This window comes from Cyprinodon variegatus, unplaced genomic scaffold (genome assembly GCF_000732505.1).
Source record: "Cyprinodon variegatus isolate N-32 unplaced genomic scaffold, C_variegatus-1.0 Scaffold470, whole genome shotgun sequence".
NCBI classification, from domain to species: Eukaryota; Metazoa; Chordata; class Actinopteri; order Cyprinodontiformes; family Cyprinodontidae; genus Cyprinodon; species Cyprinodon variegatus.
Genome location: NW_015150923.1, coordinates 389,597 through 413,448, shown reverse-complemented (window position 1 = coordinate 413,448; position 23,852 = coordinate 389,597). Strand labels below are relative to the sequence as shown.

The window sequence follows — 23,852 nt, the reverse complement described above, 5'->3', positions numbered from 1 at the left end:
AGCTAGTTGTGGGTCTGTCCCCTAGTCTCCTGTTGGTATAATGTGCCAGAAAAAAAATGTCAAAAAGGAGGCATCCAGTATGCAATTAGTTGAACCAATATAACTAATTAATTTTAAAGGGAACAAGCAGATACTCTACGTTGGGCTCCCTGCAGGTGATCAACATTGCTCAGCCTTTTTCTTAGGCTCTGTTAAAACAGCTCACAGAACAACCGAGACCACAGGTAATGGAACAAGATAATTTTCCCCAAGACTATTTGCTTATCTCCCATTCAATTCTACTATTACTGGTGACTGAGTAAGGCTACAATATGTGGAACTAAAGAAAGCTGATCTACGACCACAGGGAATCATTCTCCCTCTTTTTCCAGACCTTTTCACACCTGTAGTATATCGTTAGCATTCATTTTCAATCCTTGGAACACTAAAAGAAAGTACATATTATTGATGAATTTAATATATTTACCTCTATAAACAAATTTGTATATAAATAAATTAGAATTAAAATATACCAAATATTTTTTTGGAAGAAATATAGAAAAAGGCTGCACTAAATATAGTAGCGTTCTAATGTAGAATTTACCAGTTATTGAATATGTTTAATATTTGAACATACGACATGATGGTTGATGTTTTTGTGACTCATTGCTCACTTGAACCTTGTTGATGATATGAGTAACTGAAAACATACCTTGTCCAACACCAGTAGCTCCAATGAAGTGAGTTACTTTTCCAGTGATATAATGCTGACAGTCACCTTGTTAAACATTCATCCTTCATACCCATTCCTGTCTTTCTGTGTGACCCCTTCAAAGGCCTCCACATACTGTACCACATCCAATACCTTTTATTCCCTGTTTCTTTCTTGCTTTTGTTCCCTTCCAGCCCTTTTCCAACATTCCTATCACTCCTGTCTTCTATCTTCCTCTCATGGTGGTAATAGTGTCTTTAGTCAGTTCTCAATGGGTTCACACAGAAATACATTAACCCTTAAGTCTTTGACCTACTTGAAGAAAAAAAAAAACTCACCTTGATATTCAGTCAAGGACACATGCACACACACACACACACACACACACACACACAGTCAGTTGTATTTCCTACCACCAGTGATTCACATATTGATGTTTCCCAACTGGGACAAGTAGATACTTGATAGTGGAGCTAAAAATATCATGCATGCCAGTGTATTACTAATGTGCACAAACTCACAAGTGTGAATATATGTACAGCCAGTTCATGCACATTTACACACATACAAGTACCATCTGACATTCTGGACTAGTAATGTTGTTTAGCTGTCATAAGCATAAACTCTGAATGAAGTAGAAGAGTACCACAAACAACAAGGGGACAAGGAGATAAATGATAGTGGTTTCAAGAGCTGTTAAGCATGAGGGACATGATGTCTATTTCAGGGTAGGAAGGGTAGCACACCTTTTACATATGTAAAGATAATACTTGCACTTGGTGATAAACAACTACTTTAAAGGTACACTATGCAACCGGTGTTGATTTTCCAGTGAGGCTCCCTCCAGAGGGCGAAAGTAAAAGTGCACTGTCGTAAATATGCTCAGCTGTTCTCCTGGTTTCTCCGTCAAGCCAGGCGCGGTTGTTTTGAGCTTAGCAGCGAATGACTAACGCTGCGTTCACACTGGATGTAGCTGGCGCGACAGAAGCAGCAAGTTTACATGCAAAGGTCCCGCGGCGCGTTTTGAGCTGCAGGCGCAGCACGTCTGAGCGGCTGCAGCAGCGCGTCGGGTGCGTTTAACGCAGGGAGAGAGAGACACAGCGCTGATGATCACTGCTCTTAAACAGTTTATTGACGCCTAAATTAACTTAAAATGCAGAAATCTGCCGGCAGAATATGCAGTTTGGATTATTTAGATGAAAAACACCTACCAGCTGCCGCGGTGAACCGCTGCTCATGAAGGGATCCATACTGTCGGCGCATCCCTGGTATGTGGGGGTCTGAGCGGCTCCGACAGAAAAAATATTGAAGGCAGGATGATAATCTGAATGAACTGACTGCACTGATTACGTTTTCAGGTGTATTTTCTCACTTAAAAACATATTAAAACTACTTTATTCCCACTGATCACAGCAAATATAGCTGCAAGGCAGAGAAAGGATAGTGAAGCTCCGCCCAAAGCGCCTCAGACACACTTTTGCAGCCAGAGCAGCAAAGCTGCTTCAGCCGCGCGTCAGTACTAACTGGTACAAGCAGCAAAAATGAAGCAGCAGATGCGATTTTGCTGCTTTTGCTGCGTGAACGTAGCATAACTGCACAAAGATTGCCACTGTGCTAGCAACGAGCATGCTTTTAACTGGGGGGTGTAGCAGTTCTCGCCGTAAAGCAAGACTGACTCTCACGAGACTTCTGAGCCTGTGGGTGCGGGTCGGTGCTCCTGCAATTGCAAGTGCAGTATTTCCCCCACAGACCACCAGGGCGGCCGAGAATACCTTTGTTCAACCTGAAATGACTCATTTAGTCATCCATAACGTTATGGAACACATTAATTAACTGAAAAATGTTGCATAGTGTCCCTTTAAAAGCATAGTATTCTGGCAAGCTTTTTTCATTTTTTGTTTTCGTGTAGTTTTTTGACTTTAAGTACTTTGTAAATAAATACTCTATAGATGCATAAACTAATCTCAAGCTAATCTACTCCATTGATGCTTCCATTTGAAGAATCTGCTTTACAGCTTCACTGCAATAAATTATCTACCAATCATCGCTGCACACCTAACACAACCCCATGAAAGCTCAACCATCAGACTTACTTATTTTGTTCAGGATTGCAACGACAGGAGAAAATGTAAGTTAATAAAGGTAAAATTGTGTTTAAACATGCAGAGCTTTTAAAAACTCGAATACTGCTGAAAGTCGCTGCAGTGGGGAAAAAAAAGCAATTTTGAGTTGGATTTTGTATTTTCAAAAAGGCGTTTGAAATAATGGAACTATCTGTATGGGTTCAAAAAAGCAAAAAGACAACCTACACTATATCTAATGTTAATATATGTAGCCGTAGAGGGTCCAAAGAGCTTGCAGTACTACAATCTTAAGTTACATACATTTTACCTATGGAAAGTTGAGGAATCATGGGGTTCATCTCTAATAAGTGTAATAATTCAAAATATGCCACATAAGTTTATGAACAGGGTGTTCAGACATACAGAGAACATGTACTGTAACCATGTCCAAGTGCAATGTGATCTTCGGCAGTTCAGTGTGAAGGACAGTATTTATAAATAGATCCCAGAGTGTGGTACAGATATCAGAGAAAGAATCTGTCATTACAAAACCAAAACAAAAAATCTAGCAAGGCTTAGATACCAATGCAGATAAAAATCGGCTTTTGGAAATTACATAGAAAAACACCAAATATCACAGTGTTATAGGACATCATCATAAGTGGAATTAATAATTTTGTTTTTGTGGAAATGTTTTGGAATTTTACATTGGGGTGAATCTACTGACCCATTGTCACTCACTGTACCAGTCATATTCAAAACACACAACCTGGGCCCTAAAAAAGAGTAGAGGACTAATATAAAATGAATAAATATACATAATTTAAATAGATTCAACTCAGTTTATTTATATACCGTAAATCACATCACATGTTATCTCAAGGCAGTATACAGAGACCACAGATCAGATCACACAGTCCGATTGATAAAATGCTTCTCATGAAAATCAAATGATTTCATTGAGTCATTGGCATTGCAGGGAACCTCCTGGAATAGCATCTAGCAAGATTAGATGTTTGCTTAAAGGTGGAGAGGAAAAGCTCCCTTTAAACAGGAAGAAACCTCCAGCAGAACCAGGCTCAGTGTGAGCGGCCGTCTGCCGAGGGGATTAAAGAACAGATAAGCAGGTATAGAAAAGGGACATAGAAGCACAGATCTATAAATGTTTTCATCTTACAAATGTAACGGATAACTAGATACACACTTGGATCTTTCTAGGAAAGCAACAGTTAAGTAGACAAGTTCAGAGACAGTTTTTATATAAGGGATGACGAAGAGTACATAAGGATAAAAAAAGCCCTGCCCATAGCTATGTCTAGGACAGAAGCATGAGTAAATTCTAAAAAACAGGACCAACTCTATAATCTATAACCAAAGGTGTTAATTCCAGAAACCCTATTGATTTTTTTTCTCCGAGATGCTGCCATAACCAAACATGAAAAGACCAGATGAAATTACTATGATGAGAAAAAACAGTACATAAAGGTAGGGGTTGAACTAAAATATACTGTCAGATGGGAGTATAGATAGAATGTGACAGAATTATGTAAAGTTGCCCCTATGTCTTCCAGCAGCCTACACTTTTAACAGCATGATTATAGACTTACAGTAGGACAACATGTGCAACTCTATATGCTTTATCAAAAAGGAAAGTTTTACACCTAGCTGACAGGGTGTGCACCTCCTGTGCTAAAACTTTTAGTTGGTTCTGCATGAGAGGAGCCTGATAACTAAAAAAAAATCTCCTCCCGTTACTTTTACATATTCTAGGAACCACATGAAAAGCTGCTGATGGAGAGTGAAGTTGTCTGTTGGGAACATAAGGAAGTGTCACATCTCGGTTTAAAGATGTATCTTAGTCTATTAAGTCTTTATATGTTGTTTTAAATTATATTATGGATCTAACAGGAATCCAATAAAGGCAATCAATATAAAGAGAAATATGATATGAAACCTCTGCTGATCTTCATTTTGGAAAAGGCTGAGTTGTCTCCAGTATTCAGAAGCTTATCACATCAGGTATGCAGCAGGTAAGCTGTGTCATTTCTTTTCGGATGCTCCACTTTCCAAGTCTCTGACATCTTGATGTTTCCTGTAAATGCACATGAACATGTTACAGAATGGTTGTCTTTGCAGCAACCGGGTTCAGAAATGACCAAAGGACCAACTTAACTTTGGCATTCAGAAGGTTCTTGTTCCTGTGGCATCCATTGCATTCATTCAAGGCATGGACTTTCTTTGATCCACACAAGAGAATGAGACAGGCATGAAGATGCTGCTTTGTCCCCAAGCACGGTGAATGGCAGGATTGTATCTCCCTGTGGTAGTGTCTTGTGAGAGGGGGGGTTTGCAGAAGTTTGGACAGGAGCGTCCAACAGTAGAGAAAACCTTTTTCCTCCTACACCAATAATCAAAGTTAATATCAGCTTGGACATTGGTCATTAATGATCCCAGCAGCCACCAACTGGGTGTCAGAGAACCCCAGAGTTCTTTACACTACATTCAGTCATTAACCCACTCTTTCACACACTACTGGGGCAAGCTGCATTGCAGCCACAGCTGCCCTGATGATCCTTGACAGAGGCAAGGCTGCCTGAGTTCATATGCTAGAAGCATATAGGTATATCATTTATATGTATAAGCTTATAACATCATCCAGTGTGGGTCCTTGGGCAAGACAATTAAGGATTTCTGCCTATCTCATGATATGAGAGGAAATAAACATAGAACCATATTGGCTTAAACATGGGTGAGTCAAATAAGGTCTGTGTCAAATGTTGAGGAACCAGGACACTATGATGATAAGTGGGCTACTAGAACAAGAAGACAATGGAAATAGGAATTTAATATGGCACTAATGGAATACTGCTACTCCAGTAATCCTAACCAGAGGGCTTTCTGAAAAGACTGTGGGAAATATGGATGCATCAGTACCCAGAGTCTGAACTAACAACTAAACACTTAGTAATTTAGTGTTCCAACATGTTATCAAGGTGATCCTGATCATGATCCACACCTACTGGCTAAAGAAGCTGATTTCTCTCCATCAACCCCTACAGTAGCAGACATTAAAAATTCCCATTCCCAGTCAAATGCCAGCCAAATGGCAACCCACTCTCCTTCAACTCCCAGCAAAATCCCCTCCAACTTCCAGCCACTGGAGTAACCCCCTCCTTCTCCTGGGCATGCATATTTCTTTACTCTGACTCCATCCTTTGACTGAATTACAGGGTCTGACCAGGAGATGGCCCTTCTCTTTAGAGCTTAATGTCTACAATTCATGACAAAAATAATTTTTAGTACAAAAACTGATGTTTAAAAAGGAATTGTGGGGGACCAGCCAAGGACCATCCAAGGACCCATCAAGGAAAGTGGGGACATTTTGAATGGCTACTACTGTAGCAGCACAAATGACCCAACAGCTGAAAAATGGGACCCACCCTAAGTTTAATTCAATTCAGTTTATTAATATTGCACCAATTAATAACACATATCATCTCAATGCACTTTACAAGTTCCTCTTGGATGAGCTTGCGGCGACGATTGTCACTGGCATTTTCGTTGACTTCTCAGCAGTCCCTCACACTAAGAACACATGCAGCAAGAGTGGACAGGAAACACTTCCTTTCAATGGGAAGAAACCTCAAGTAGAACTGGGCTCAGGGTGAATGACCTTCTGCCAAGACTAACTGGGTCCAAGGAGATTGAAAAAGACATACAAAAGAAGCAAATAAACAAATTAATTGTCATGATTCCTGGCACTAGAGTTGGTCCGATTCAAGATTCAACACAGTTGCCAGCTCCGCCCTGTTTCCAGTCAGCCTCCATCAGATTCACTTGCTTACCTGACTATATTATTAGCTCTCAGAATAGTAAGTGTGCCATAACTTTGCTCTCAGATTCTCCCCTGGATTATCTCTGAATCTTTGACACCCTGGCTTTGACTCAGATTACAAACTCTTTTTTTGTCTTTGTCTGCCTGTCTCTGCTGTCATGGATTTGACCCTGTATATTCCTCTGGACCAACAATTAACTGTCAAGAAAGATTCCTCCAAACCAGAGTCCAACGCTAGACGCATTTCACTCTGTTTCTGTCTGGTCACTCAACTGTCCAGGCTCCTTCCTGAAGATCCGGTTGCTGACTCTGGTGAATCCTTCCAACCTGTGGCAGTTTCATTTCCAATAAACTGCAAAAAGGCCTCTCGTTGTTTCTGGTTGAATTCTGGGTTTTCCTTTTTATAGTCATTACAAAGACAACTGTTAACTAGCTACACAGGTGGCACAGTCCAGGAAAGACATAGCCAGGCAGATGAGATTTGGGCCACTTCTCATGGGTTTAAAAAGAGCACAAAAAGTTAGTCATACTAAAAGTAACATAACCGCACTGAAAAACAGCCCCGGGCTCCATCATCTATTATCAGAGATATTGATGGCATCAGCAAAGCTAATATTTCAATCCAGGATGAAGTCACAGGCTAAAAGGAGCAGACTAGATGAAGCTACTATGACAAGAAAAAGCAGAGATAACATCGTTAGAGATGGAACTTAAAAATACTGCATAATGGGAGAATAAAGATTGAATGAAGCAGAATGATGAGAAGTGGTCCCTATTCCTCCAGCAGCCTAAGCATATAGCAGCATAAATATAGAAAATAGCTCAGGATGACCAAACTATTTAACTAAGGAGAAACATCTGTCCGAAATAAACTCTCCCTTCACCCGATTGGGCTGTTCATTATACCGACTTCCTTTTTCTACTCACTCAGTGACTAAACCTTCGGCATTAAATTATTTTCTGGATTTTCCAACGGAGGGAATCTAAGATAGGGGAAATGTGATCTTTCTTTTTTACTTTTCATCAGAACTCTGGCTGCAGCATTTTGGATCAACTAAAGGCTTTCAACTACAGTTTGTGGACTTCTTGATAGTAAATTATAATAGTCCAACCTTATAGTAACAAATGCATGAACTAGTTTCTCAGCATCACACCTTGGCAGGATATTTCAATGTTTTGCAATATTACAAAGATGAAAGAAGGATATTCTAGGAACCTGTTTGACATGCGATTTGAATGACAAGTCCACATCAATAAAAACACCAATGGGGGGAAAAGGTAAGGGACTTAGGGTAAGGGTCTCGGATAGGCTTTAGAAATGGTTTAGGAAGGAATGGAAGGCAATGAAAGTCTCCTCAAGGATACAAGGTGTGTATATGGTGTGAAATGAGTTTAGTTTAGACTGAGGTGTACACTAGCAATGGTTAGGTTTATTCTCATGGTTAAAGCACTGAAAGGCTTGAAAATGAAAATTAATGAAAGTCAGTTAAGGTCAACATATAGTTCACAATGTACAGCATATGGACAATGTGTGTCTGTTCATGATATGAAATAATGAGATAATGGCATTAATAAGAATATATACAAGAAAACAAAAAGGGTGATACACTGTATGTGTCTATTCTGTAAGTTTGTTCTATAACAATATTTGCAATGCATATTGATATGTTATATACGTTTTGCTTTAATTTAACTGTAAGTTATGAGGCATTTGTTTGTAGCACAGAAAACTGTCAATTTGTAGGGTGTACTTCGACTTTTTAGTCCTAATGTCTTTCAGGACATTAGACTGTATCAAAACTGACCTGAAACCAATTGTGTCTTTTTTTATGTCATCCTATTTAGTGAATTTCCGTGTTTTTGTTTTTGCATTAAAAATTTTGTTTTGTGTTGTGTTGTTTTTATGGTTGAGTTAAATGCTCAATCAAAATATATTTTCTACATATATTTCTCTTCTTTGTCATTCAGGTGCATGGAGTGTTGGTGGATTAGAAGTTTCCACGGGTAAAGTTTCCTCAATTGAAGCAATGAATGGCTCCACAGTTCTGCTGCCCTGCACTTACCAATCTTGCATTGGCATTAAAAACCTGTACTTCAACTGGAAGTATAATGACAATGGGACTTTATTAAAGGTAAAGATAAAAATCATATGTACAAATTATCATTAGAACAGCCTTCAAGTTTTAATTGAATTGCAGCTACAGATATATTTTTGGCAAAATAGTAGCCTTGAAAATGTTTCCACTGCTCCATGTTGTCGCCTTACGTTTAGATTTATAACTGAACTTGGCTTTGACAAGACCAATCCCTTAAACCATGCTTTGTTTTTGTTCTTTAGTTTTTTAGCCATAAGCAATTCTGCTAAAAAACATTTTATGTAAGAATTGTTTATATCCACAACCCAAACATGTCAAATTCTAATTTTAATTTCTAACTTTTATAATTTTTAATTGAACAATGCATTGTCTCAGTTAACACACATGAATTTGTAAAATTTAATTTCCACGTAAGGGAAAAGGTGTATACCATCAGAGCTATTTTCCTAGAAGAAAGTTTATTTTGTGCTACAGGAGCTGCCATTTTTGTAGACATCTCTGTGAAAATGCCAGAACGTCACTGTAAATCATTTAAAACCCTCTTTAGCATATGACGTGACATTTATTGTGTAGGATCCAACTTATAATAATGTGTTTGTTGGGATTTGGAATATTCGGTCACCTCATTGCTTAAGTCAAAATATTCTCAAATTTATACTAACAAAAACAGATTCTAATTTTTTTTTTTTACCATTTAGTTCATTTACATCAGCCATCAGTTATATATTGTATGTTAAATCCATCCATTATCTTAACTCACCTACCTTTGCAGGGTTGCAGGGCAGTCAGAGCTTATCTCCAGTGGCTATTTGCTGAGAGGTGGGGTATAGCCACTACATCAATATTAAATCTGTTTAGCCCAAGATAAAGTTCAGTTGTCCTACTGACAGTTTTAGATCTTGCCACTTTTACCTAAAGACATAAGAAAGATATCATAGTAAGCTGTCAATAAAGTTCCTTGGGATTCATGTGGCATGCATGAAAATTAACAGGACAAAAAAAAGAAAACAGTGGATTTACAATAAAACAAAGGATTTTATCATCAAACTGTGGAGAAGACAGGGAGTGGTTAAAAAGGTTTGAGTGAATGCGTATGGATGCTAAACTAAACTGCTTTTTTCCTTATTAATTTTTTTCAGTTTTATTATTTTTTTAATTTAAGTGTAAAGAAAAGATGTCATGTTATACATGGAATTTTTTTCAAATTTGTTCATCATTCCCTTTTTTTACTCCACAAAAATCTGGCATTTTCAAAGAGGTCCCTGCACTTTTGAGCATGTCTAAGTTGTAATGTGCAAGAAAAAGGGCCAATGCAACATATCAAGAGACACCGTTTATTTGAGGGTACTTGGAATTAAACAGGATAACCTATGCTTTGTGTCTAAGTAGATGCTTGTGTGTACAGCTGTGTGAAGCAGAGATTCCTATGGAGAGAGTGGAGCCAAAAGTCCACATTTACCATGAACGTGTAGAGTTTGTTGGCTCCTCTAAGACAAACAACATCTCCATCTTGTTGTGGAACATAACGTTTGAGGATGAAGGGGACTACATCTGTTTTGCCAGAAACCCAAAAGAGAAGAACCGCAACCACAGCGCTGTCTTCACACTTAGGGTGGTCGATCAAAGTATGTCACACAAGTAATTATATCTATACATATAAATTAAGTTGTACCCCATATTACATTTTTTTTTTTAAAGCTATTCATAATACAATTCTTTCACTCACTCTTTACAGTGAAGGAGGTTGACAATACATTGACGGTCATTATTGTGTCAGTTGTGGGAGGAGTCATTGGATTGGTTATCATCATTATGGTGATAAAGGCAGTGGTTCTTCATTTTCTACGCAAGGGTAATGAGAAGACGTGAGTATAACAATGACTGGAGTGCAACACCTTGCATATTTTCCCATTACGACCTCAAACTTGAGGTTTCAGTTCATTTTCCTTTGTTTTTTGTGTCTGACAAACAAATTAGCTCTTATTGTTGTGCAACACATCAGACCATCACACATCAAACGTACTGTGCATGCAATCTGCATTAAGGAATGGCACTTCTGAAAATGAGTTTAGTGGACAGACTATTATCACATGTAGTAACATGAACTTCCCTGCATTAAGAAAGAAAACTGGAGTCAACAACTATAAGTACAATAGTAGCAGCTCCTTAGAACCATCATGTTGGTAATGTTCAAGATTGACATAAATTTATTCATAAGAAGGTAATTAGATGGGTGTGCTTGACTCTGTAAACATAATTTTAACATGTGTGGCTCAGTAGAAGAGAGCTTTAGTTTGAGATGATGCTCTACATCTGGCCAGCTTCTGTTTTTACATTAGACAAACTGACCAATGCTCTAAGTCCTCATATACCAGCTTCTGTTTTTACATTGTACTGGGCTGATAGTAGGAGAAACTTTCCTGCACACTACGTTTTGTAAAAAGAAACAGAAAGCAAACAGCTTTTGTAGAAATGGAAGAGTTTTTTTATCCAAAAGGGCAAGTGTTTCTTCTCACAGCTCACAGTAAGCTCCAGAGAAGCTCCAGAGCGATTGGTATTGTCAAAGTTTCCAACAAGACAGAAAAAAGACATAAACTCAGATTTTTTATTTATCACTGTAAATAAAAAGGTAGCAAAATATAATCAAAAGGTCATTTAGTTGGCAACTGCAAGCCCCCCCCCCCAAAAAAAAAAAATCAAATCACAATCACAATAGTAAAAAAAAACATGTTCTACAAATTACTGTAGTGTGTAGAGAGTTTCAAAATAATACTTTTATCAAAATGTCTTAGGCTCCTTGTCTACCACCAGGGGGCGCTTGCAAACCACCAACCACCAGTACTATGTTTACTGCTTTAGAAGATTGGAGAAATGTGCAACTTATGCTTTACAAAACTGAATACATCATTATTTTTCATCAAGTGCATAATTTCCCTTCCACTTCACAATCATTAACCTCTTTGCTTTGGTCTGTCACATGACATCCTAACTACACTGAATGCTGGAATGTAACATGGTAAAATAATAAACAATTCAGGGCTGTACATCCGTATCCAAGGCATCATGTTAAGCACTTTGTTGATTCATTACTAATATCCTTCTTAACTGAATATTGATGGTAAATTGGATGATTATAAAAAAAAAGTTACTGCTAGTTTTAACTCTCTAAAAGAAAAAAGTCTTCTGTTCTCTTATTTTAAAAAACCTGGATAAGATATATACCTTAAAAAATGTTGGGGCATTATTTAAATTATTTTTACATTTTCAAAGCTGCCTTTATAGAAATTGATGTAGAATAGAAATATATAACTGAACTTCATTTATGATAGACATTTACAGCTAAATATAAGCATTATCAGCTTTTTTTTATGTGTGAATAGATCATTTTTCATAAGATGACTGTTTTCAAATTCACCTGATTTTATTTTTTGCATAAATGATTTAATGAACTGAATATGAAACTGAAAAAAAAAAAAAACACAGAAAAACTAAAACATAAAAATATGTTTTTTCATAACCTGACTGAAAGTTCAAATTAAAAAAAGCATGTCATTTACCTGAGTATGATTGTCTTAAATCAGTTTAGTCATTCAGGTCCTTTCATTGTATGTCCCTGATGATCAAACAGTGTAGATCCAAAGGAAGATGAACAAACAGTGAAAACAATCAGCTTTTGCTCAGTCCTCATCCCATTTCACTCACCCAGCAAGATATTTTGTGGCCTTGATGATATTATATTTTGATGCCTCACACTCCAAACCCCAGTCAGACAAAAATTACTCCAATCATTAATGCTGAGATTTAAACTCTTTTGACTTTTATATATCTGGAAGGCAGTTAGATAAGAAATAGACTTTTGCAGCCCATATTCCATATACACATTGAATTTAAAAATGTATCTCCTTTTAAAAATTCAAAAAATTAATATGACAAATAAACATGTCAGGATGAGTTGTGTGTCCTTGTCATAATTTTGGTAGAAAATAGCTAATTTTAAGATTAGTAAGATGTTTAAAATTGTACCCAAAAATTTTTTGGTCCATGACATTTTTTGACATCATAAAGGTTAAAATATTGCTAAGAGTTGTTAGTGATTCAGTATAACAGAATTCGGCTGCTTTAAGCTTAGTCTCACTCACTGTGCTGCTTGCTAGAAGCTGAATTCAAACATAATACATCCAGATTGTTACCCTATTACCTCACATTAGTTGTTTGATTGTGGTTTGTATAAAATAGTGTTTAAAGAAACTTTATTAGATTCAAATTATTTATATCCAGTATTGACGGCAATATCATAATAAAAATCAACAATGACTGCCTTAATACCCGTGATATATGTAAACAGGAATAAATGGTGAGTATGTACATTGTTCAGCAAATGGTGAAAATGTGAGCTGATATCCATCTGCAGGATGCCTTTGCAAATATTCTTTAAGTTTAGTTCATCTGTTTAGGGAAGATTAAGAGTATTTTCTGTACAGAAACAGACTAAACACGCAGCTCTAACAGATAAACCACTTGGTGTTTTCACAATAAAACAGACTACGTACTGAAGTTGTGATTGGAAATACTGAAAAAAAAAAAAAACGTTTTAGGCAATGGTTTTGTTGCATTATTAGGCAATTATTTATCTTTATCTTACAAGACATTCCTCCAACTAGAAACTAAGTCAAATGTATTTCTAAAGCACATTTCAGGAGCAAGGCAATTCAAAGTGCTTTTCATTATTAAAAACATCAATCAACAAAGTAAACAGCAAATCATCAAAAATTCTTAATCACTCAAAGTGAAATGCCCAACAGCCTGCTTTACTTTCTTTTTTCCATTACTAAAAAGCACTCATGGGTTCCCTTTTCATTATAAAAATATGGATCGGTCAAACATAAGAATTCTTTGACAATAGGAACCTCTACCTGATGCTTGCATCAAAAATGTTTCCCATCTGGCTTCCACAAACGACAACTGGGCCTTTGTCCACAGATGTGTTTACTCATCCTTTCTTTTTAATATAGAGCATATTTAAGGGGTTTCAATAATGGCTGCACAGTTGATCCTGTTGTTGATTTTATCCTTTTTTTAGGGCTTGCAGCAGCACCTCTTTAAGTAGCTGGTGCCACATGTGAACACTTACATACCCTGTGCCAGATCACCTAGCAATGCTGATGTTTAAGTTGTCAGTCATGTCATTCATGACATTCTCTAGTTCAGAATTTGTTGCAATTATCTTTACATTTTTGGAAAAAATTACATTTCATGTTAAAATCTATATGACATGGTAATAATAATCATCAGGAACAAAAATGTTATCTCATCACCTCATGGTCTGCATGGGATCAGAGATTATGACAACCAATATAAAACATTTGGCAATTGTTTTATATTTAGGAAAATATAAAATATAAATCTGTGCACACATGTTATTACATGTGTGATTTAAAGCCAGCAAAGATACTGATGTACATGTAATGGGGACATTGAATTTGGCCTTCTATTATTTGCAAAAAACTGTAAATGTATCAGGAATAGACTTCATCCACAGGACAGCTTGTTTCAAGCACAAAGAATAGTTTTATTTTTTACAAAGGGGGAAAATAAACAAGAAAGCCTTACTAACATGTTGGCTTTCCCTTCATCTAAACCTTTGCTTCTTTCTTTCTTTCTTCTGTAGTAAAGAGTGCCTGGTGAGCTCCTCAGGGAACGACAATACAGAAAATGGACTTTCAGGAGCCAAAGCTGACAACAAAGGGACACCAAAGGCATAAGTGAAATACAAAGATTGTATGTTTGTAAATATGTTACAGAGTTATACACGCTCAAAGAACAAGCTCTTATCAGTGGACTGTTTTATCTTATTAGAGTCTAAATAATGCAACTTCTAAATATCTATTTTAAATCATGCTTAAGATTTGGGAGGTGTGGACTGTGCAGGAATCTGGATCACTCTGTATCTAATGCCAAAGCCCATTAGTCACACAGTGTGCAGCCTGTTCTACGACTCTCATCTGTACCTAACTAAACCCCAAATTGCTGAAGTTTCAGTTAGTCTGTTATTGAATAATTACCTTCCCAAAGTTTTTTTTTTTAATGCATTGCGGCTTGAGTTAATGCTTTTCATAAATGCCATCACTATCATTTATGTGAATCATTTTAAACCACAGATGCACATCAAAACTTGTTATCTTTAAGTTGTTTTTATTATTCAAATACATGTTTGGCTCTACTGTATGTCTGTCAATTGATATTATTACTGTATTTTAGCTTTTGTCAAAATTAGGACCCAGACAAAATTCCTACACAAATTATTTTATGAAAAAGCATAGACCTGCAGAGGTTTAATCGATTAATCTGTACAAAAAATTATTAAGCAAGATTAGAAAGAAATCAAATCATGATCAGTTATTCCAAGTAAATAAAGTAACTGACATAACTATTATATTAGCAAAAAATACGTGATGCTTTGCAAATTAGCTTGCATGTGAGTAATTAGAAAACCATATATTTTTCCTTAAAGTGGCTTTGGATTAAACCTCTGTGATTTCAGTTTTAGTTTTTATGTTTACAGTCCAGTTCAAGCAAGGTAGACATTTTTTGGTTAACTGATGCCAACACAAAGATTGTGACGGTACACCTGGCTAACCACTGTGAACAGCATTTTCTGTGCAACAGACTGATCCAGTTCAACACAGCCACAGGTTTCACAGTCTTGCTTTTGTTAAACACTGGTGCCTGTTCTGCTTCGGCTCCCTCTGCTGACGGGAGGATAAAACTCATAAACGCCCCGACCCTCATAGACAATCCTCTCAGTACCATGGTCCTCATAGAGAGGGATAAACCTAAATGCTGCTGCTTCTTAACAATACTCAATGCAATTTTAGCATGTGTGCATTTTGTATAACCTCATATGAGCATACGCTGCACTTACATACAACAACAGAACAAGTTAAATTGCTGAATTAATCAATTTACACTTAATTGTGCAGAAATTACTAACTTCTGGTTTCCTGTAAAAAACTAAATCAATCTATTAGAGGAGACTTAAGTAAAAAGTTAGAAATTATTTAGAAGATTCATCTTTTAGCTTTAATTTATCCCCAAAAAGAGAACTCAAACAAATGGGAAACACAGCGAATGGTAGAAGCGATGGAATTCCATCAAGAAAAAAATTCCCTGTAAAAGACTAGAATTGGAAAGAAATTAAGTTAAAACATATTTAATTATTTTTTAATTTCATTGGAAGATACATAAACTCAATTCTCGTTCTGAAATAACTGTTTTAATATAAAATAAGGCCTATGGCCTGTTTATCGTGAAGAAAATGTTACTTAGATCTGAATAAAACACTCAAAGGGCCAAGGTTTCGGAAGAGGCACCCTGTTCAGCGAAATGACCCAAAAGGAGACAGTTTTTCAAGTTTTATGTAATTATTTTATGTTACTGTTAGGCTTTATAATTGATTTCTTTTTTATAATTTTGTTAAAATTGTATGTGACATAAAGATATAATGAGAAGGCAGTGACCAAAGAACACAACATGCTGTGTTCAGAATGTACGAAACAGCTGTGGCTTCTCCAGAGGAGGCCAGATCATAATATAGTATCATGTTTGTCAAAATTGACATTATAGAGTGATTGCTCCAAGCTAGTTAATGTCGTGTAAATTTTCTATTTTAGAGTATGCACGCATTCATTTGACATTACTTTGTATCCCTTTTTTTAAATACCAGAACAAAAACAATGATTGACTTTTCTCAAATTTAATACAAAAAATGTAATTTGATTTTGATATAAATATTTCAGCACATGCATTAGTTTTTTTCAAGGTCATATTGCTTAAAACATTATACTTTTTTTGCAGTTCTGTTCATTAACGATGTCAGTTAGTTAAGTAATCTTAGATAGGCTTTTAAGGCTGCAGTGTGCTGCTAAACATAAAGAAGACTTTTAGATGCCAGCTGTAGTTTTGGAACAGCAATGGGTGGGAGATAGGTGGTACTTTTTCTTTCTTACCATGAGTGTCCTTCACTTTTGCAAAAACAAGTATTAAAAACAACAAATTATGCTTTCTAGTAGACTACAGAAAAATGTAGAAGCTATATTTTAGCAAGGTGTCAGAGCACAGCAACAATGCTGTGATATCTTATGTCCTATATAGCCATTTTAAGGACTTTAAACCATAAGAACATATGATCGAATATTTTGATTATTTTGAAATGTAGCTAATAAAAGAAACTGATACTAGTAATCAGTCCTTGCTTAATGCCCACTGTCTAATTTAGTGTAGATTAGTGCCAATAAATGTCCTTGGCCATTAGCTTACATGCTTAGATATTAGACATGCTAAGAAGTTTGCTTTCAGTTTAGAATTGTTATTTCATTGAGAGCAGTAAAAGTACAGCAACCTTTTAGGAGTGGATTTTGTATAAAATTTGAACATAAAAAACAAAGAGAAACAAAAAACATGCATGTTAAAGCATGCTTGCATCAAATAACATGAAGAATTCCCACTGTATTGTCAAAAACATAACAGAAAAAGGCCGCTGGACAAACAGTCACAACTTCAACAACCGAAAGCCGCATGCATATAGAAATCCATCCCTAAAAAAGACATCACAGACACTTTGATACTAAAAGATTGTAGACTGGCCTTTCAAAGAAACAACAGAGCACTTTATTAAAGTTAAAAACAACTTTGTAAAAAGTCATAAATGATACTCATAGTTTTTTCCCCAAAAATGTTATTTGAATTGTTTTCAAATTCTTTATTGTACCAGTCTTTTACTCTCTTCAATGAGAGTGCCCCTCTTGCTTTCAATGGAAGCAATAAGGCAGACATCAGATTATGCAATAACCTGTTGTAAGGCACTTTACTGATGTGTCTCGATTGGGAGGCAGCTCCGTCTGTCCAAGGCACATCTCATCATACAAATGTTGTATGCTTTCTGACCTAATGTACTGATATGAGCATTTAATAGCTCAACCAAGTTGAGCTATCTGTGCTTGATATCAGAAGCTGCGTTCCATTTACACTTGGCATGAAAAATTAACTGTGCAGATTCAAAATCTATAATCAGCCTTGTGACCAAGTAATGTAATAAAAAAAACTCTTATTGTTTTTTTTAGACTTGGAATTGATATGAATTAAAATCTAATAATTGGACTGTGTTACATGTACAGCTGCAGAGTAAATGGCTTAAAAAGAGCTAACTGAAATCTGATTGCATTTTTGTTCCTACATACTGTAACGCCACACAAAGCAACCAATGCCCTGCTCTTGATGTTATAAATGAATTTGTTTCATTTACCAGCAACTCCTCTCATTGATGCAGTTAGCATTCCTACTATCCAACTCAGTCTTGTTATATGCCATTTAAGCTGTCGAGAGGATCCTGTTTGGCAATGTGCAATGCTGTAAATTAAGAGGACTTTTGGTTGTCGTGAATGTCTCGAGGACACAGATGTGTTCACTTGAATACCATCTGGATAAATGTGTCTCTTACTTTTCTAAATGAGGTCAGACAATTAGATTTCATTCAGAAAATGAATGCAACACAGATGCTTCAAACACATGAAATGAAAAAGAGTGGAACAGAAATGGTTCAAGTGGTTACTCCCTTGACAATTTTAAGTACCTTCTGTCTTTACAGTGGATTTATTTTGCTTAGTGTAAATGGATAGCGAAAGGATTTATATTCTTAGAGCTAAAGTGAAGCTGGGTATAAGCCTGTAGGAACAGGTAATAATGCAATGACAGTGTTGTAAGTGACATTGTCTTTAATACGCTCAGAAATGTGAATATTAGGGATGCTCTGCTGATACACATACGAACATCCAGGCACAAATGTAAAACTCTTCCTTTACAGATCCCTAAACAAAAAAAGGTGCACATTTACATCCAATGTCTTCCTGTGAGTGAAAGCAATACTGGGACTTGATGTGTTTGTTAATGTAATGTCCGGACCTCTCATTAGAATTATGGTTAGAATATGTGTTTCTCACAAAAAGACTGTTGTTCTAGATGTTCTGTAATTCAGGGTTTCTGCAAGTTTTAGTATTAAATATAACAATTTAAGGGTTTTAGGATCTCTTTGATGTTAATTTCAGTTAATAGGGAAACTTGTTTTTTTTTACAGGTTTTAGCCAATCTGTTTTTGATTTTTTTTTTTTGTAAGATGGACTCCATCAATATAAACTCTTTCACAAGCATATTTCTTTTACAATTTTTAATTTTTCAGGGCTAGCTAGATGCCAGTCAGTAATGAATGTCCGTCATGGCTATCCTGCATTATGATCCTTATGATAGCATCAAAGAATAATAACGCCATAACTTTTTATCAAAACTAAAACAAAAAATGGAAAAAAAAATCTAGACAATAAAGAAAAAAAGAGACCAAGTGGAAGAAACATTAAATTTATATTTGGAGCCTATGAATAACAATCTGTAAAATGTATTAAGGTTCAAAATACAGAGTATTAAATTGAAGTCATTTTGTAAACTGCAGAAACCCTGTAACCTTTAACCTTGTTTCTTTTCCCAAATGAACATTGTCAACTCCAACAAACCAAGCTTTGTTTGTTCATGTGCATGAAGTGGTTTTAGAGTTGCTCTGATTAAGCAAGACAAAATCACACTTCCTGCTTTAAAACTAGTTCTGATTTATGAGGAACTCTGTTTATATCTGTAATTTGTGTCAATCTCCTCAGTTCCATCAGCTTTTTTATCTTCACTTGTGTATTTTTGTATTATTATTTGTGTTTTTGAGATGTTTTCACACCTCCTGATAGGATAGTAGAATTCTGCAGAGGTCAGCTACCTGCTGATACTGACTGATCTGGTACAGCATGTGCCCTAAACTCGACTTCTGCAGTGGTGTAATAGAGCCCAACAAAAATATGATTGCCACCTAGTGGCAGATAAATGCATAACCTAACTCCATCTTTGGCAAGTCAATGTAATACACATTTAATGCATCTTAATGAGCAAGATGCATTTAATGTATCTTAATTAGCAAAATTAGGATTGCAGCATGTAGGAAAAAAGCTGTCATTTATATTGTAAGCAGAAATTTATGTTTAATTATTATCTATGTAATAAGATCACTAACTACTTCCACCACAGTGCACAGCTATATACAGTGTTGCATTTATTGCTATTGCTTTGTGTAATGACTCAAGTTAGAGCAAAAGACAAAAAACATCACTTTTTTTCTTTGCCAAATTAAAGTGATATTCATATTTTTAAAAAGGCAAAATGTTTAAGTTTACAGCAAATCTATAAGAGAGTAAAATGCATCAGTTTCTACAAATGTTGGACCATTGGCAAATTGCTGCCATTTGACAGCTAAGAGTGAGAAATGTGGATTTATAAACAGCTTGGGAGTCACTGCATAAACCAAGTGACATGAGTTCTGAGTGACCACTGTAATTCCATAGAGTTAGTATCGCTCTTACTGCCAGAGCAGCTGAAACTCATACTGCCAGTCCAAGAGTCTCACGTCTGCTATTGTTACATCGCTACTACTAGAACACAACTCTAAAAACTTGTCTTACTCGGTCGAAAACTCACTGTAATTCTGTCAGCTTCTGTATTGTATTACACGCATTGTCCAGTACAAACTGCTGCAGTTTGAGCAGGTGAAAGTCTCACTGCCAAGCCAAAAGTCTGACATCTATTCTCTGCCTCCCACATTCCACTTTAGAGCTGCAAAGATAAGTCAGTTAATCCATTCATTAATGGTGACAAAAGAGAAACTGCCAAACATTTTAATTTGTCTTTAAAAAGGTTTAGAAAGTTCTGAAAAGGAATTCCTTTTAACAGTTAAGCAATGTCAGCTTTATTTGTAATGTTTTTCACAAAGATGCATTTATTATACTAAGGACAAAAAAATTTGGTAATGTTAGTTTTGTTTTGATAAACTGCAATGGGCAGATTAGCCTATTTTTTGGGATATTTAAAAGAACAAAAATCTGACTAAGGCAACTGCCAGATAAATACAGTAAATAGCACCTACAGCTGAGATCAAATGATGAAATCCCTGATTTAATAAAGTTTTAAAGCATAAAAACAATGTATCTAACTCTTTCTCTTAAAGGAATAAACTAAAAAGAAATAGCATCTTCATCTTTGTAATAAGGAAATTAAAGAGACAAGCTAGCTTGATGTAAAAAAGAAGCACAGACTCAAACTAACCTATTCCATCTTTTCTCACAGAAGCTCTACTTCAGAACTTCCATCTAATTCAATAAAGACAAGAGTTTTATTATGTCACTGTATACCTAAGGCAGCACCATGAGACCAAACACTTTGTAGAAATTATAGAACTTTGGTGTGTAGCTTAAAATTTGCTCATTGTCGATTTAACACACATAAGCAAAGCAAATCTGCAACCCTGTACTCCTGGGTCAACCTTTCTGTAAATGTCCAGCTGTTTGTCTTTGTGACCATGTTGCTCATGACTCATGTTGTGCATGACTATGCACCTCAGCCTTTTGAATTAAAATGGTACAAACTCAAAATGATAATAAAAACCTGATTATAATAACAAACATTTTGGGTATTACAGAGTGGCCTCATTTTTGTGTGTTTGTGTCTGTCTCTCCTCATGGTTTTTCTTCTCAAGGTTATTAAGTAGGAGATTTGAAGCACAAACTCCATTATTGTTGGTTTGCTTCTTGCTGATATGAAACCAAATCAGAATTTTAGAAATATGGCAACAAAAAGCAACGTTATTTTAATTAAATTTACCAGCAACTAAACGCTATTAAGTTTGCAAAGGTGAAATCTTCCACAGAGGAAAAGAGTTGGTAAATCATATGTGTTCTGAAATGAAATCTTAAAATTGTTTAAAACAGCAATATCCTTGGCGAAGCTCTCTATCTCATAAATGTAAAAATAAATGTATACAATAGGATAGACATTTGCTTTTAGCATTGATACATCTGTTATACAAGAATCAAGAATTGTGGTTATTTCAATCCAGCATATTTTCCCCTAACTAGGTATAGAAAAAGAAGGAAAATAAAATATTCCAAATTGCTTAAAGGTGTACATAATACATGCAGGAGTGGTAACCCAGTGGTTAGAGGGCAGAGCAAGGAGAGGCTGCAAGATCGTCACTTCAAAACTCAAACCGTCATTCTTGGCCTGAGCAAGGTCCTAGTCCTACCCTTGGGGGACAGTATATATAATAAATATACAGTAATGTATATTCATTATATTGTCCAAGTATGGTAAAATGTGCAATAATCTAAGCTTAAAGGTCATCATTTTAAAAAGTGTACACAATGAAAGTGAAACAGGTTTTAAAAATGGAAATAAATTTAGAGGCAAAAAATAATAATATTCTAGGTTTGATAAAAGATCACAAAAATGAATTTAAAACCACATATAATATATATATATACAGCCTAAATTATCAAGAACTATTTCTTAAGATAGAGGAAGCTACTTTTTATTTTAGAAATCACTTCAAGTATTGTATTTTTCTCTCGTTCTAGCTGTTTGAGGTGATGCTTAGAGGTTTGCAGCAATACATGTAAAAAAGCTCTTGAACTATTATAAAAACTACATAAAAGGGTGATTATGAATAATAAATAATGATGAAAATTATAAGAACAGTATTCATAATAATAATAATACTTTAATAATAATAGAAAAAAGAAGAATAGGGCTGCATGTGTTTAAGTTTTGTAGTACTGTTCCAACTGATCAATGATTCTCAGGGTTCTAATCCCAGGCTTGGATCTTTCTGCAAGAAGTTTTCATGTTCTCCCTGTGCATGTGGGGGTTTACTCCGGATAATTAGGCTTCTTCCCACAATCCAGTAACATGACTGTTAACGTTAACTGGCAACTATACATTTGTGTGTATTACTCTATTAATCTGGTGACCTGTTCAGTGTGAACCCTGCCTTTTACCTAGAGACTCCTGGTGAAAGGCATCAGCCCTCTGTGACCCTGACAGACTAGTGGTACAAGATATGTGGACCTATAATACAGATAATTGGTGAGCATACAAATATGCCTTACAGGTCAACTACAATAAAGTCTGTTGAGCTGGCTGAGAACAAAATCGCACCAATAAACAGAAGGTAATAGAAGGTAAGACATAACCTGCTGTCAGTAATTATACAGAAGTTTTTTTAGATAGAGATGCCGGTTTTAATCTCTGATGAAATTAGGGTAAAAGTCAGAGGATTCACAGTACAAATTAAACACACAAGCTATATTGTTGCAACAGCTAACCTTATCGCGCTGCAATACAATCAGTGCCAATGGGCCGTCTGACAAAGTCCAACTGGTAAGATGGTGTGTGTGTCCTGTTTTGCCAATATGTCTCTGGGAAACAATGCCCCGGAGCTAGATGATAGCCCAACTGCTTTGCTTTCACTAGCAGACCATTATGACTGTTGCCATAAGGTTCAGCTTGGTACATTGCTTGTGTATTAAACGTTATTGAAAATCATTTAGTTAGTAAAATAGAATGCAATGGAATTGGAGACGGAAAGAAAGGTGAGAAAGAAAGAGGGCATAGGAACTAAGGGGAGAGGGAGATAGAGACATAAAAGAATGCATGAAAAGAGAAAATAAAACAAAACAGCAAAAATAGATAACACATGATATACTGTAGCTCCTAGAAGTCTGGTTCCCTGTCTGTATGAGATGAGAGACACAGAAAAGAGAGAACATATCAATAAAAAGAAGACAACACACAACGAAAGTAAACATAAAAAAAGGTTCAAGAGCAGTAGTTATCCTTTACATATTCAGGTTTATTGAAGTCACCATATTATTCAAGGTGATATACAACTGTAGCTGCAGCTAAGTATTTAGTATTACTGCAGAGTGTATCCATGAACACATGGAACCACAGTCCTGTGGTATGGGCATGCTCATACAAAGGATTTACAAAGCTTCTTCAGAAGGAAAATATGCTTAACTGTCATAAAACCGGACAGATGGTCCCAGTATTCAAGGTGAGACAGTCAGTAGGAAAGTTCAAAGCGTTTATTAAAACCAGAGATGGCAAAAGTACTGACTTTCCGTACTTGAGTAAAAGTACAGATACTTATGTTAAAAAATACTCTGGTAAAAGTGGAAGTACTGATTAGACTTCTTTAGTCAAGTAAAAGTAACAAAGTACAGGCTTGTAAATTTACTTAAAGTATAAAA

General features: G+C 35.9%; 1 protein-coding gene across 1 annotated transcript in view; it reads left to right on the top strand.

Annotated features, from left to right (window-relative positions):
* The window catches only part of LOC107094212 (sodium channel subunit beta-4-like), an 18,041-nt gene extending 2,587 nt beyond the window's left edge, over nt 1-15,454 (top strand). The window contains exons 2-5 of the mRNA XM_015389714.1: nt 8,558-8,721; nt 10,091-10,310; nt 10,421-10,550; nt 14,354-15,454. Of these exons, the coding sequence (XP_015245200.1) occupies nt 8,558-8,721; nt 10,091-10,310; nt 10,421-10,550; nt 14,354-14,447 (608 nt within the window). The 3' untranslated portion in view covers nt 14,448-15,454. The remainder of the gene's footprint in view (nt 1-8,557; nt 8,722-10,090; nt 10,311-10,420; nt 10,551-14,353) is intronic.
* Nucleotides 15,455-23,852: the final 8,398 nt, after the last annotated feature.